The sequence below is a fragment of the Takifugu rubripes genome, chromosome 10 (genome assembly GCF_901000725.2).
Source record: "Takifugu rubripes chromosome 10, fTakRub1.2, whole genome shotgun sequence".
Lineage (NCBI taxonomy): Eukaryota > Metazoa > Chordata > Actinopteri > Tetraodontiformes > Tetraodontidae > Takifugu > Takifugu rubripes.
This window is the reverse complement of record NC_042294.1, coordinates 11,650,972-11,664,788: the sequence shown is the minus strand read 5'-3', so window position 1 is coordinate 11,664,788 and position 13,817 is coordinate 11,650,972. Positions and strand designations below refer to the sequence as shown.

At 51.3% G+C, this 13,817-nt stretch overlaps 3 protein-coding genes across 4 annotated transcripts in view; 2 read left to right on the top strand and 1 right to left on the bottom strand.

Annotated features, from left to right (window-relative positions):
• The first annotated feature begins 229 nt into the window (after positions 1-229).
• On the top strand, positions 230-1,635 carry ppp1r3g (protein phosphatase 1 regulatory subunit 3G). The gene has a single exon (XM_029842762.1). It carries the CDS (start codon positions 389-391, stop codon positions 1,184-1,186), a length of 798 nt encoding a protein of 265 aa, XP_029698622.1. The 5' UTR covers positions 230-388; the 3' UTR covers positions 1,187-1,635.
• A 654-nt stretch (positions 1,636-2,289) lies between these two features.
• On the bottom strand, positions 2,290-6,254 carry lyrm4 (LYR motif containing 4). Its single transcript, XM_029842766.1, has 3 exons — positions 6,100-6,254; positions 4,330-4,450; positions 2,290-2,651 (listed from the first exon to the last, which is right to left on the bottom strand). The coding sequence occupies exons 1-3, from the start codon at positions 6,195-6,197 to the stop codon at positions 2,604-2,606; spliced, it is 267 nt and encodes an 88-aa protein (XP_029698626.1). The 5' UTR covers positions 6,198-6,254; the 3' UTR covers positions 2,290-2,603.
• A 72-nt stretch (positions 6,255-6,326) lies between these two features.
• The window catches only part of fars2 (phenylalanyl-tRNA synthetase 2, mitochondrial), a 9,203-nt gene continuing 1,712 nt past the window's right edge, over positions 6,327-13,817 (top strand). The window contains exons 1-8 of one of the 2 annotated variants that reach the window (XM_029842756.1): positions 6,327-6,448; positions 7,369-7,479; positions 7,900-8,186; positions 8,746-8,829; positions 8,917-8,976; positions 9,052-9,220; positions 9,307-9,469; positions 9,538-9,669. In XM_029842756.1, the coding sequence (XP_029698616.1) occupies positions 7,918-8,186; positions 8,746-8,829; positions 8,917-8,976; positions 9,052-9,220; positions 9,307-9,469; positions 9,538-9,669 (877 nt within the window). In that variant the 5' untranslated portion in view covers positions 6,327-6,448; positions 7,369-7,479; positions 7,900-7,917. Of the gene's footprint in view, positions 6,449-7,368; positions 7,480-7,896; positions 8,187-8,745; positions 8,830-8,916; positions 8,977-9,051; positions 9,221-9,306; positions 9,470-9,537; positions 9,670-13,817 lie in introns of both variants that reach the window. The other variant, XM_029842755.1, reaches the window with a different exon arrangement.

Sequence of the window (13,817 nt, the reverse complement as noted above, 5' to 3'; positions counted from 1 at the left end):
GGCTGTTGATATAAAGGTTTCTGGCTGTTGATATAAAGGTTTCTGGCTGTTGATATGAAGGTTTCTGACTGTTGATATGAAGGTTTCTGACTGTTGATATGAAGGTTTCTGGCTGTTGATATGCAGGTTTCTGGCTGTTGATATGAAGGTTTCTGACTGTTGTGAAACTGTTTCTGGCTGTTGATATGCAGGTTTCTGCCTGTTGTCGCTCCACACATGGTAACAGGTGAAAGTTGTGGGTTGTGACATATCAGTGCGCGCGTCCGCGACACGCTCACAGGTGAGGGTGAGGGTAGGGGGCGCTCGTATAGAAGCCAGACCTCCGGGATCACCGAGGACTCCTGACCGGCCCTGCAGGTTCCGATCGACGGCCGCCCGCCGGGGTCCCATGTCCCGCTCACTGCTCCAGTTCCACGCCGGCGGAGAGTCGCCCTCTCCGGGCCAAACGGCTGAGAACGGCCGGGGAGAGAACGAAGAAGCAGATGAGGAGGAAGATCTGGACGATGAGGCAGATGCCTCTCAGCTGGAGAGGTTCATGAGAGACCGCAGGAGAGCGCGGTCCCTGCCAGCCTACCCCGCCGCGCTCCTGGACGGGGTCCCGGAGAGCGACAGCAGAAAGCGGGTCAAGTTTGCGGACTCGATGGGCCTGGACCTGGCCAGCGTCAAGCATTTTAGTGCGCTGGAGGAGCCGCAGATTCCGAGCAAAGTTCTGTCCAGGCACAGGAGCTTCCCCCCACAGGAGCTTTTCACAGACCTGTGCCACAGCTTCAAGTCCAGCCTGGACCGCCTGGTCTCCTGTTTCCCGGAGCCCCTGGACACGGAGCGGAGAGTCCAGCTTCTGCGCGTCTGTCTGGAGAAGATCACGATCACCCATTTCGAGGTTCGGGGACAGATCCGGGTCCTGTGCGGCCGCAGGGTAAAGGAGGTCGGGGTGAGGTACACCTTCAACGACTGGCTGTCCCATGTGGACGCGCAGGCTCTGCACGTGGCCGCGGAGGAGTCTGGGACGGTGGGAGAGCGCTTCGGCTTCACCGTGTACACGCCGCCCTTCATGGACCCCAGCTCGGCCGTGCACTTCGCCGTGTACCTGAAGAGCGACGAGGGCGAGTTCTGGGACAACAACGAAGGCCGCAACTACACGCTCCGGTACCGGTGCATGGGCGGAACCAGTGCAGCGTTTACCTGAAGCCTGGAAGAGCCTCTGATTGTAGCTCCCAAACAGGGTTTCAAGATGAAGGAAGGCCTGAGAGGAACCTCCTCAACATGTTTACAAGTCTCATCACTTTACCTCAGAACTGAGCTCAGTCCGATCAGCTGATCAATCATCACGTCTGATCCGGATCTTCACCAAAGGTTAATCAATAAAACCAGACAGTTAAGGAGGACATTTTCAGATCGGATGCAGAAACACCTCCTCAGGTGGACTTCAGGATAGTAACCTGTCAGCTAAACATGCTTCAGAAACACTGTGGCCTTAAAGAGGCCTAGAAATCTAAATACTAATGATTCAGATGTTTCGTGATCATCAATAATTTACTGATTGTGTTTATTTTTAGTTTTTTTTCTTGTAATATTTTAAGATTTTCTGCAAATGTGAAGTGAATTGAAAATAAAACGTCCTACTGGTGATAACATTCATGCAGATATTGTTTGTTAGCAATCGCTGGAGCTCCTGTTAGCAATATCAGCGTTAGCCGGTTGTCATTAGCTCTTATTAGTCCCAACTTTACACATCAAAGCTGGGTCAGGCAACACGTGATCTTCGGCTGCTTGAGGCTAAATTTACTACCATCGGCGGTTAATCAGGTCGTCGTCCTGACAACCATCTGTCCATCATCTTCACCTGATGGTCAAAGTTCCAAAGTTCAGCGAATCTGGAAATAGTCCTGTTGACCAAGATGATGACATCTATTTGATCTGTCCACGTGGGACAAGATGAAAGCCAGTGCAGGTAGACGTCAAACGTGGGCGTCGGCCAATAATGACATCATGAAGATCTGATTCCACAGGCTTTGCTTGATTTGGACCAATTTTAATCATGTTCTGATTGGGCGGGGGAGGGGCGGAGAGAACAGGGCCCGAGCGCTGCTTCCTCCAGGCCCAAGAGGACCAGGTCCAAGAGGACCAGGCCCAAGAGGACCAGGTCCTGCGGGTTGAAGAGCTCACAGCTCGTGCACGGAACTGATGAAAAACATCAGACTCACCATTAAGTGGAGCAGCTTGAAGGACGTGTGCTGCTCCGCTGTTGGATGCTCAGTATAAAAACACACACACACACACACAGACACACACTCTTCTGGCTGTTGTATTTGAATGCATGAACACACAATAACAGTTGAACGATTGCTGCATTTTTAATGTCTCCACAGCTGCTGTCACAGCTGATCACATTTGATGTTCACGGCAGGGGAATGTTATTGTTATATATTTATCATTATTCTATTTTTATACTATTATATTAGTTCTAAGTAGAAAAGAACCTTTGATTGATCTCCAAACTGAAATCAGTGATGACAGAAATGTGATCGATCCATCCTGAAAGAGTCAAGAAAACTCTTAAAATGCGACGCACTCTGTGATGATGTCACATCCTGTTAGTCCGTTTATCCAACCACTGTCTTCTGGGACGCAAACATCCGGCCAACGCTGACCTGAAAACACACACACACACACACACCAGATTTCAGTGGACAGAAGTGTGTGTGCAGAGATCGCGTCATGTCGCCGCAGCGCCAGCAGGGGGAGACGTGCGCCTACATAGTCCTCTGCACCACGCACGTGCACACGCACGAACGTGGATGCGCTCTCCTGATTGGTGGCAGAGGGGTGTGGAAGGGGGCAGTTCTCTGAGCCAATCAGCTGTCGGGGGGCACATCAGTCATGTAAGTGATTGCAGCTGTCTTTTCTCTCTCTGCACATCTGTCCGTCTCCATGCCCCGCCCCCTACATCTGGCGTACCGATCAAACGCGCCCACCTCAGCAGCAGTGCATGCTGGGAGCCCTGCCCTGGGGCGTCCAGTGCAGGGGGGGCCGGGCGAATAAGAGCATCCGACGGACACACTGCTGCAAAGAGACAAAACAATGAGCCCAGAGGAGGAGGAGGAAGTGGGAGGGGCCACGTGGCGCAGGAGAGGCCCCTCGCCACGACAGCATGTTGATTCTGAGGTTCCGGACCACTTCAGAGGACCGGACGTGGTGCAGAGCTCATTTCTAAAGCCCCGTCCCTGGTACCAGGACCGAGAGCCTGCAGACTCTCCGTATGCTACAGCTAATTAGCTTATCACAGACAGTGGTAGCTAACGGCTAAAGCGAGGCGTTTGGACTCACTTGTCTCGATTCGGACCCTGACTATCAGCTGGTCCTGACCCAACACCAGAGCTTCCATCCTGAGCCGTCTCACTGGGGTCGAGACCCGTCTTCCTGTCCATCGCCGTGTCAACCGCACCACAGGAAGCCTGACGGGAACCATCTGCTGGTGCTAACTCGCTCTGCCCCAGCTCAACGTGTCAGAACCAGTCCAAGTTCACCCAGCACACACACACCCGTGCAATCAGAACCTCCCGCTGCCCCCAGCACCAGCCCTGAGGGGAGGGCTTCCTTTACCACCGTCTACCTGTTACTGCTGGCAACCATGGACACCCCCCCCCCCCCCCCCCCAGGTCCTCACAAACCAGGACCCAACCAATTGTGCCCGTGTGAAAACGACCTTGACGCAACATGACAAAGCAAATTCCTGGATAGTTGGACGAGGCTGAGCTACACTGCAGGAGAAGGCCACACACACACACACACACGCACGCACACACACACGCACACGCGCGCACACACACGCACACGCACACACACACACACACACACACACACACACACACACACACACACACCCTCCTCACAGAAGGTCAACACAGATCTCTGAACAAATAGCTTTACCCACAATCCTCTGCTCTCTGCCACATGCACACACTTGTGGATCTTTTATGTTTTTACTGCCAAACAGATGTGGAATAATAATAAATATCAAATGGTCCTAAATCTGTCATCAATAGTCGTTGCTCAATATCCAGCTGTGCTCCGAATAAACGTCCTCCTTCCAGTTCACATGTCGAGGAGAATTGACGGGGACGCTTGTCAAAGTAGTAATAACACTGGTAATAAGGCCCCTCTTCACCTATTACATCCCATAATAGAGTCTGGCGGCAGACCAGCGTTTCCAACAGGAAGCTGTCCCTCGTGGTCACAGGGATTTCAGGAGCCAGACCAGAACGCCGTATTTCTACGGAGTGTTGGAGTGTGTGTGTGTGTGTGTGCGTGTGCGTGTGTGTGTGTCACCTGTCTCTGTATCAGTGCCAGGGTCTGCTGTCCTTCTGTTATCAGTCTCTCCACTGTGGTCGGATCTCCAATCGTCCTGTTGGCCCTGAAGGCATCACGAACCCGTCGCACTGCGTAGTTCCTAAACCAGGACGAGAAGTGTGAAAACGGGTGGAGGAGGGTTGTCGGTTCGAGCCCCAGTGCAGACATGATATTCAAGATTCAAGTGTACATATATACATATATATACAGAAGGTGTTCTGGTCGTAAGGGGGTGCCAGAACACCGTCAGAGCACTGCCCTGGTACCCTTGAGCAAGGTACCAAACCCACAAATCCAGGGGGGTCCTGGGGGGGGTCCTGCCCCCCCCCCCCCCCCCCCCGCCCCCCGGGGAGCCAGAAGGGATGAAGCAGTTAAGAAGAGAGAGAGAGATGAGAAACTGTTCTGTTGTATCAGATTAAATGGTTTCTGTGACATCACTGAATTTATAATGAGCTCAACAAAGCAAAACATGTTCTTCTTCTTCTATAGAGAATAAAGCTGGGTGAGAGACTCTCAAATCCTTTTAAACTGACTGAAACATAAACAAGCCAGAAGGATTCGACGTCCTCATTTAAAGATAATTAAAATAAACGTGCCAAAGCTTCAGCGCTCACACACAGACGGCTCAACTTAACGTTCAGAGGTAAAACACACGTGTGTGTTTTCTCTCAGGGTCAGCAGATGGAGTTTATCCAACCCACTGATGAAGAGGAAAAGAGGACGAAGATCAGGGCGAGGAGGTCAGCTTTCATCTGATCGCTCAATAATTCAAGGCTTGGCGTCAAGAAGGCGACTGGGGAACCTCTGAATACACAAGTCACCCCTCCCCCGCCTCACACACACACACACTCACACTCACACTCACACTCACACACTCACACACACACACACACACACACACACACACACACACACACTAAATTAACCATAGTGCTGATTATCTAATCATTTTGTAATGGTTAAACCAACAGTATTTGCCAGCTATTTAATTAAAATGATATTTTCATTGCTTAGAAGTTATTCGTCTATCCATGTTCAGCCACACTCAACAGGGTCACGTGCTCATGCGGGGGTGGGAGGGCTGGAACCCGTCCCAGACAGGGTCTCCTTGGACGTGTCAAAATTCATGGAATTGGACTCTGAGAGGGAGTCGAGCCGCTGGGATGAAAGCAGACCGCCATCAGCTCTAAGCCAGAAGTACAGGACAGTCTAGTGTAAACAGAAATACATATAGGCAGCTGTCATATAGGCTTAATGATCAAAGCCCCGTCAAATAATGAGCTACTCCCTGGTGCATTAGCAGCTCCTTCAAATTTCATCAAAATCCGTTCATAGCATTTCGAGTTGTTTGCTAACGAACAGACAGACATCTGTCACATTAAAGCTTGGCAAAGGGAACAAATTAAAGAAAAATTAAACGAAAATGTTGCTTTTTATGACCATCTGAAGACTGAATTTTCTGCAACTGCAGCATTATGACATGATTGGCAGATTAAAGTAGAACATAACCAAGGTTTGGCGGAGACACACACACACAAAGCTGTAAGCAGCCATTTTTATGTCATGTATGTGTGAAACTAATATACTGTAATAGAAAGACATTAATGTGCCTGAACATGTGCAGCAGGAACAGCGATGCCGGCTCACATAAACAACCGTCGGCTACATTAGCAACGGCACCGTTCATGGCGCTGACACGCACTGTTCGGCCCCCGCGATCACTCAGATCAATCAAACATCCGCTCTTACCTGTAGTTGTACGAAGGAAACTTCTTACTCTCCGTCAGTAACAATTTATAAAGAGAAATCACTTGTGATCTTGCGGGCGCCGACATGTTGATACTCATAACAGGGTCTGCCTGAAGGACCCGAAATATGTGCGACCAAAGCGTGCCTGTGAAAAATAAAATCACTCCCCGCCTCGGCTTTAATTTTCGCGCCTAACTTTTCTATTACTATTGTAGTATTTAACATCTGTGTTTTATTATACCGAAATATGATCAAGGTAAACTAATTTAAATGCAATATATTGTTCAGCAGTCACACAGGCACGCATCCACCCACTAAACCGTTTCTAAACACTGTTGGGTGACACAAGGTGAGTGAGCTTGTCCATTGAAACCTCCTTAAAATACTCATTAATACATTAATACTCTCTCGGTGTAGTTTAAAATTCAAAACTCAAAAATCCCCGAGATTACAGATGAAAATACGAACACAAAAGGGCAGCATTTTGTGCGTGGTAACGTTGCTCTGGGTTAGCATGTTAGCTTGCAGCTAAGTTTGCAGCTTGAGCAGAAAGTTCGAGTTCACGCAGAAGCAGCAGCGGCTTCGAAGGTGTCCTCCTGAATGCCGACTCTTCGTTGACCAGAAACATCTCAAGAAACTGGTAGAAGCTCCACAAACAGCAAGAGAAACTGTGCATTGGCTTTATCTCATTTTTCCTTATAAACGTACTCGTCGCCTCAGTGGTGCCATTGGGTCGCTCGTCCTGCAGGTTCTCCTGTCCCTGCATCCGAAATGGGACGGTACATGCTCCTAGTCACCAGGAGTCCAAAATCACCTAATTTTTTTATACTCATCGACATTAAAATGGTGCAGCTTTGAACTGGTACCTGTTAGGCCACCATTGTCCAATAGGTGGAGATGACGGAGAGGGATAAACCCACATGCATGCGAGTGTGTTGGTCCTTCTGCTGGGCCCAGCCCTGGTGTGGGTCAGCACCTGAGTTACCTGCAGCTACAACAGCCCCTGTGCACCAGCCTGGGATGCACTCTGCATTATATAAAAGGCCGCAGGACACGGGCAGCCAGCAAGGGCCTTTGACCTTTTACATTTGTCCTCACCAGCAGGTAGACCTTCCCTAACATTTCTGACCAAAGCCAGATTCTTGTCAGTAAAGATCTGCTGAAACAGCCTGAGACAAACAAGTGAAGGAATCAGAACTTCTGGAACTGTTGAGTAGTAGGACATGTTTAATGAGCTGTAGATGAACGTTATCCTTCCTTTCTTTGAAGAATCAAAGCTGCTCGTCCTCTGATCCCGCCATGTTCAGACTGGCAGAAAAATCCTTCTGAAGCACCTGGACCCAAACCGATGGATGCAGCTGCACCGCGGGGTAGACTGAGGTAAGCCTGAGCTTGCTAGCCTCTGGAGGTCGTGAACATTCTGACTTTTCTGGATGTTCTGGTGCCAACAACTCTCTGGTTGCAGAGAGTAAAGGCATTTGTGTGTGTGTGTGTGTGTGTGTGTGTGTCCCTCCATCACCACTGGAGCCCCTCCATCACCACTGGGGCCCCTCCATCACCCCTGGAGCCCCTCCATCACCACTGGGGCCCCTCCATCACCCCTGGGGCCCCTCCATCACCACATCACTCCCATCTAACAGCTTAACTGGATTCTGGTTCCAGATTACATTAAAACTCATCCTGTCCTCATCTAAATGTAGGCGGAGTCCAGACCAGCGCTCAGGGATTCGTTTTGTTCATTCCTGTTTGTTTTAACATGCTACGACTCATTAATGTTGGTGTGTCTCTGGTGTCCAGCAGTTTGATGGGCCAATCATCATGAGGCTCCCCAACAGGCCCCTCAGCTTGCTCCGCCCCCTCCAGACTCACCTGTACTGTGTGGCAGCGTTCCAGACCAGCGGTCGACTCCTCAGCACCACCGACCCTGCTGGTCAGGCCACCGTGGAGGTTCTTGGCCACGCCTACCAGCGTGATGACTTCACCAATGTCACACCGAAGATCCTGGCCAAGGTCGGCCGCAACCTGCACAACCAATCCCATCATCCTCTGTGGCTCATCAAGGAACGAATCAAGTCGCACTTCTACAGGTACCAGTCCGAGCTCCTCTGGCCTCCTGGTGGCGGGCTGCGGGATTTAAGTTTATTTATATAGCACATTTAGAAAAACACAGTTGTCCAAAGCAACGCATAGAATAAATACGAGATAAAAACACAAATGTAGTTAAAAATGACATCAAATTTAAAAAACAGTACTAAAATAGTATTGCAAATGGCATCAAATCAGTCAGGGTCAAAGGCCATAGAGAAGGGCAGAGATGAGCTCCTAGTAACCAAGCACTTAACCACCAGTCACCAGAGACAGCAGCTAAAAGCTATCGTTAAAACCGCAGATTCGCTACTATGTAGGGTTTTAAAAGCGGATTGGAAAACCTCAAGGATATGATCCTCTTCCAGAAAGCCACTGATTGGGGGTGAACTGCCTGGTGAGTGTTTATTTTAAATAAGGAGTTTAGAGATTGGCCTCGACTTTGCTAGCACTCAGGATCCAGAGCAGCTTTCTAATCCGAGGTTAAACTGCAGCCTGTTTAAAATGCTCACGGACAGACTGCTGTTAATGAATGCTGATGGGATGGTGTTGTCGTGGCAGCCTCTACACCTGCCGGGGGAACCCCCTGTTCTCTGTCCACGATAACCTGAGCCCGGTCGTCACAGTGGAGCAGAACTTCGACAGGTCGGCTTCTGAATCTGCCCGAGTCGTGAAACGGTCAAACTGAGCTGTAGGAAAACACTCCTGTATTCATCCTTCTGGGTTCCACAGTTTGCTGATCCCGCCTGATCACCCCAGCAGGAAACAGGGAGACAATTATTACCTGAACAGGTGAGTGACCCGGCTCGCCCCCCCCCCAACGCACCTGAAGCATCGAGCGTTGCTCCAATCACCGAACTGTGGCAGGGAAACGATGCTCCGCGCTCACACCTCCGCCCACCAACGGGAACTGGTGCGGTCCGGCCTGGACGCCTTCCTGGTGGCCGGAGACGTCTACCGGCGGGACGAGATAGACACCAGTCACTACCCGGTGTTCCACCAGATGGAGGGAGTTCGCCTCTTCTCCAACCACCAGGTACGACCCCCCCCCAGCAGCTATCTGCCCCCCACGTGTTGGCGTCATGCAGGGAGACACTCCAGATGTTTGTGGCGTTTCCTCAGCTGTTCCAGAAGGTGGAGAACAGCGAGGATCTGTCCCTGTTTGAGGCGGGCGGGCGGCGGACGCCTCACAAACAGGAAACGCACAGCCTGGAAGCCGTCAAGCTGCTGGAGTTTGACCTGAAACACACGCTGACCCGCCTGGTCACACACCTGTTCGGAGCAGGTGAGCGCCTCCCCAGACAGGAAGTGACACCAGAGCTTCTCCGCTCATTATTGCCTCCTGTCTCTCAGCTGTGGACGTGCGGTGGGTGGACTGTCACTTCCCCTTCACTCACCCCTCCTTTGAGATGGAGGTGCGGTTCCAGGGTGACTGGATGGAGGTGCTGGGCTGTGGCGTGATGGAGCAGCAGCTGCTGAACGCTGGTCAGGTCACACACTCACGCGGTCTTTTCTCCTCTCATTGTCTCAAAGGTGATTTACTGGTTAGCTGATTGTTGCCCTGAGCCTCATTCACAGGTGGGGGGGGGGGGGTGTTGCCACCCGTCAGGTGTGTAACAAACAGAAAAATCTTGCTTTTCATTCTTTTTTCCCTGTTTGATTTCCTGGCTGATCACGTGACCGTGTGTGCATGCGTAAATGTGTGTTTCTGCCCTTGACACTGCTGCAGTGTTACAGTAGACACACTTCTCTCTCCTGCCCTCCTCCCCCTCTTCATTTCCACTGCGGCAGTGTCCGTTACCATGGAGACCACTCATTCAGCTTCCCGACACCATCCCATATTCACACATACAGACGCTAACAGTTTGTGTCTGTCTCTGTAATCCCCCCCTTCATCTCTGCGCTACTTAGCCCTGTCTTCCTCTCTTCCTCAGCCCCAACTAACACACACACACACACACACACACACACACACACACACACACCTATATGGTAGCTGTTCGTCCAAAGATGATGGGGTGAAGTTAAAGACGGAGGAGAGGAAGGACAAGAGGAGGAGGAGAGGAAGGACAAGAGGAGGGGGAGAGGAAGGACAAGAGAAGGAGGAGAGGAAGGACAAGAGGAGGGGGAAGGAGGGGAAGGAAGGAGGGAGGTGAAGGAGGGAGGAAGGAAGGAAGGAGGTGAAGGAGGGAGGGGAAGGAGGGATGAAGGAAGGAGGTGAAGGAAGGAGGGAGGTGAAGGGAGGAGGGAGGGAGGGAGGGAGGGAGCGCTAATAAAACAAACAACTCAACACTTAGAAACCAGGCCTATGAAAGAGTGGTTACACTCACGACAACCTCATGTTAACATCGATATTTAGGCACAAACTGATTGTGTGTCTGCGTGTGTGTGTGTGTCTGCGTGTGTCTGTGTGTGTCTGTGTGTGTCTCCCAGGGGTGTCTTGGGTCAGCAGGTAGCATATGGGACTTGGTGCTAATGACCACACCTCCTCTCCAAAACTTAATTCACACACACGCTCACACCCCACGGGACTGGATTGTGTGTGTGTGTGTGTGTGTGTGTGTGTGTGTGTGTATGATGGGGGAAGACTCATGAAATCTGATTAAAGTCGTGTTGGCGACAATTAACATCCTTCAAAGCCACAAGCCCTGAGGGACTGTGTGTGTGTGTGTGTGTGTGTGTGTGTGTGTGTGTGTGTGTGTGTGTGTTTGGGGGGTTCAGGTGGCTGCTTTCACTCCTAATCCCCCCCCTTTGAATAAATCATGTGACCCCCCCCCCAATCTGCCGGTCTCATTAAAGCTTGTCTGTCACATGGGAGCCCCCCCCTGTCCCGCCCCTCTCTCCCCCTCTCTCCCCCCTCTCCCCCCTACCCCCTTCTATCCTCTGGGGATGGGGGGGCAGCTACGCTCACACCGCTAATGCTGTTTTCAGGCGTGTTAAGCCACGCCCCCTTCCTCCGACCTCTGGCCTCTCCCTTGATTAACAGCTCCATCTACCACCAGTCTGATCGTCCTCACTGCATTTTCCCCCCATTTCTGCCAGTCGGGACAGTAACTGGTGACAGCTGGTGCGCACAGACACACACACACACACACACATGCGCACACACACACACACACACACATGCGCACGCACACACACAAGGGCAGGACAAACATTTGTTTGTGCAGTGAACCATCTCAGTCCAACCTGCCTCCTCTATAACAAGCTATGGCACACTCCCCCCCCCCACCATCCATTACCACTGAACGAGCGGTTGGTGACAGCCGGGCCAGTAGGTGGCGATACAGCCACATATTGGTCACATGGTCGGTGTTGGCGTGACACCGTTTGCTGCTCAGGCTTAGCTGGGAGCGGCTAGCTTTCCTCCAGACCGGTTTGGTTTCATCAGGGTTGCAGTTGGATCAGATTTGGACGTGTTGGACGTGGACGTGGACGTGTTGGACGTGGACGAGGCCGGTAGCTTCGCTGGGCTTTGCAGTTGTCACCAGTAAAGTCGGTGCTGCCGTTAAAATTAGCAAGCTGCTAAAAATAGCTCCTGTTTCTTTGCTTTCTCTGAAGGAAACAGCCCCCCCTCCCTTTCTGCTCATCTTAGCCCCATTTGTCTGATTCAAAAAGACGTGATGTCATGTGGTCACGTGACCACCCACGCTGGAGGCCTGTTGACCGACATGTGACGGCCCGTCGGCCGCGGTGCTTTCAGGGACGCTCGGGCGGGCAGCGTTGTTTATCCCGCATTTGACTTGGACATCTCACCATTAGTCCTGGTTACCATGGTGACACGTTTGAGAATGACTGGGATCATCTTCAGGCAAAGACTGCCGTCGGTTTCTGATAGTTCTGTGGTCGGTTGTGATGTCACTTCCTGTTTGTCCTCCCCTCAACAAAGCTTCACGTTTATGCTTTGATCATTTTAGTTCTAGAACAGCTGTAGCTAGCTAACGCAGGTTCTGTTCCTTGGAGCAGAAGTTGAATCACTTCTGCTGTTGAGATTCAGCAGAGGAGGAGCAGGAGAAGGTCAGGGTTGTTCCTCCCTGACAGGAACCAGAGCCGGAGCAAGCGCGAGGAGTCTGGAAACATGGCTCATGTTGGTGACCTTTAACAAAGGTCGCTGTCAGGGAGGCCACGATGAGCAGAAGGAAGAGGACATCATCATCATCACCTCATGTCTGAGGAACACCCACGGAGCTCCAGGAGGAGCAAAAGTCCTGAGGAACCATGATGGTTCCTGTTCCTGTTCATCTGACAGGTGACCGTGTTCAGAAGCTGCAGCAGCAATGGTGTCAGGAGATCTTTGATCCAGGAGCCTCCTGGGTCAGACCCAGACCCAGGAGCCTCCTGGTTCAGCTCAGCAGAACGTCAGAGCTTCTCTAGCTAGCTCTTGCTGGGGCTGAGCTGCAGGAACCAGATGGACAGATGATAAAATGTGAGTCACCCTGTTGACAGAACCGGGCTGGCGTCTCTGTTCTGAACGTCCATGTGGGAGCAGAAGGACGGCGCGGTCACCAGCGTCTGAGGGTGGATTAATAAGCTGTGAATCACCATCTGGTGACGTTTGAAATGTTCGGATTGGACCGAAGAACGCGGCGCTTGTGATGACGTCGCCAAAAACCAGCGAGCATCCAAAAACACCGAGTTGTGTGGGATTTGCAACCATGTGGAAGCTAATCTGGAAGAATGTGAGTGGGCCGAACTGACCTGGACACCTGCATCAGTGGCTCCGCCCACAACAGGAAGTGGAGCCACAGCTACGTTCGCCAACATGCTAACGCTAATGAACTTTGGGATCGTTTTTCCTGTAGAGCGTTAGCAGATGCTGAGTGTGTTTGATTCTCGAAGCTTCTCGTGTCTGAAAGCTCTCAGATCCAGATGTGATTACAAAGCAGCTGTGCAGGAACGTGATTTTCGATGTCTCCGGCGTGAAACCGGAGCCGCTGTGGTGCCGCGCCGGTCCAAACAGCCTCCAGTCATGAACAAAGATTATGAAAACAACATGAGCTGAAAGACTCAGCGCCTGTTATTGAGCCTCGCCGCTGAATTAGTAATGAGGACAACATAAATTATGCAGAGTGATTAGTAACCAGGCAACATGCGGCTTTACCTTTCCAGTTATAGATTAATGGAGCCGCAGGAGGGAAAACTGGGATTTGATGTCTGAAACGGACTTCCAGAGCCAACTGAAACCTGAGCTAATGGACATTAGCATGTCTGCTAAAGGATTGATTCAATAAATAATGATAGAAAGTAATGAAATTTCACCATAACAGAGGCTGCCAGATAAGAGCAGGAGCGGGTCTGAGTGGTGGGCTGATGGTCACGTGACCACGGAGAAATGTGGAGCTAATGTGTTAGCCAGAGTTAGCGGGATGAGTCCGGAGTGATGGGACGGGTCGGAGGAAAGAACCTTCCCTGTCACGTGACTTTATGAACCACGCGTGGCAGCTGCTGCCGCTCTAATGTGGCCTCATCTGCTGGTCCCGGCTCGATCCTGAACCCGATCCAAGAGCGTCTCCTGGCCAGAGACGAGCCGCCACGTTGTCATGAAATCCTTTTCTTCACTTGAAGGTCGTCAGAGGTCATTGCTCAGACACCAGCCTGGGCCTGTTTCCACCTGAGGTTCTGCTAGTTCCTGC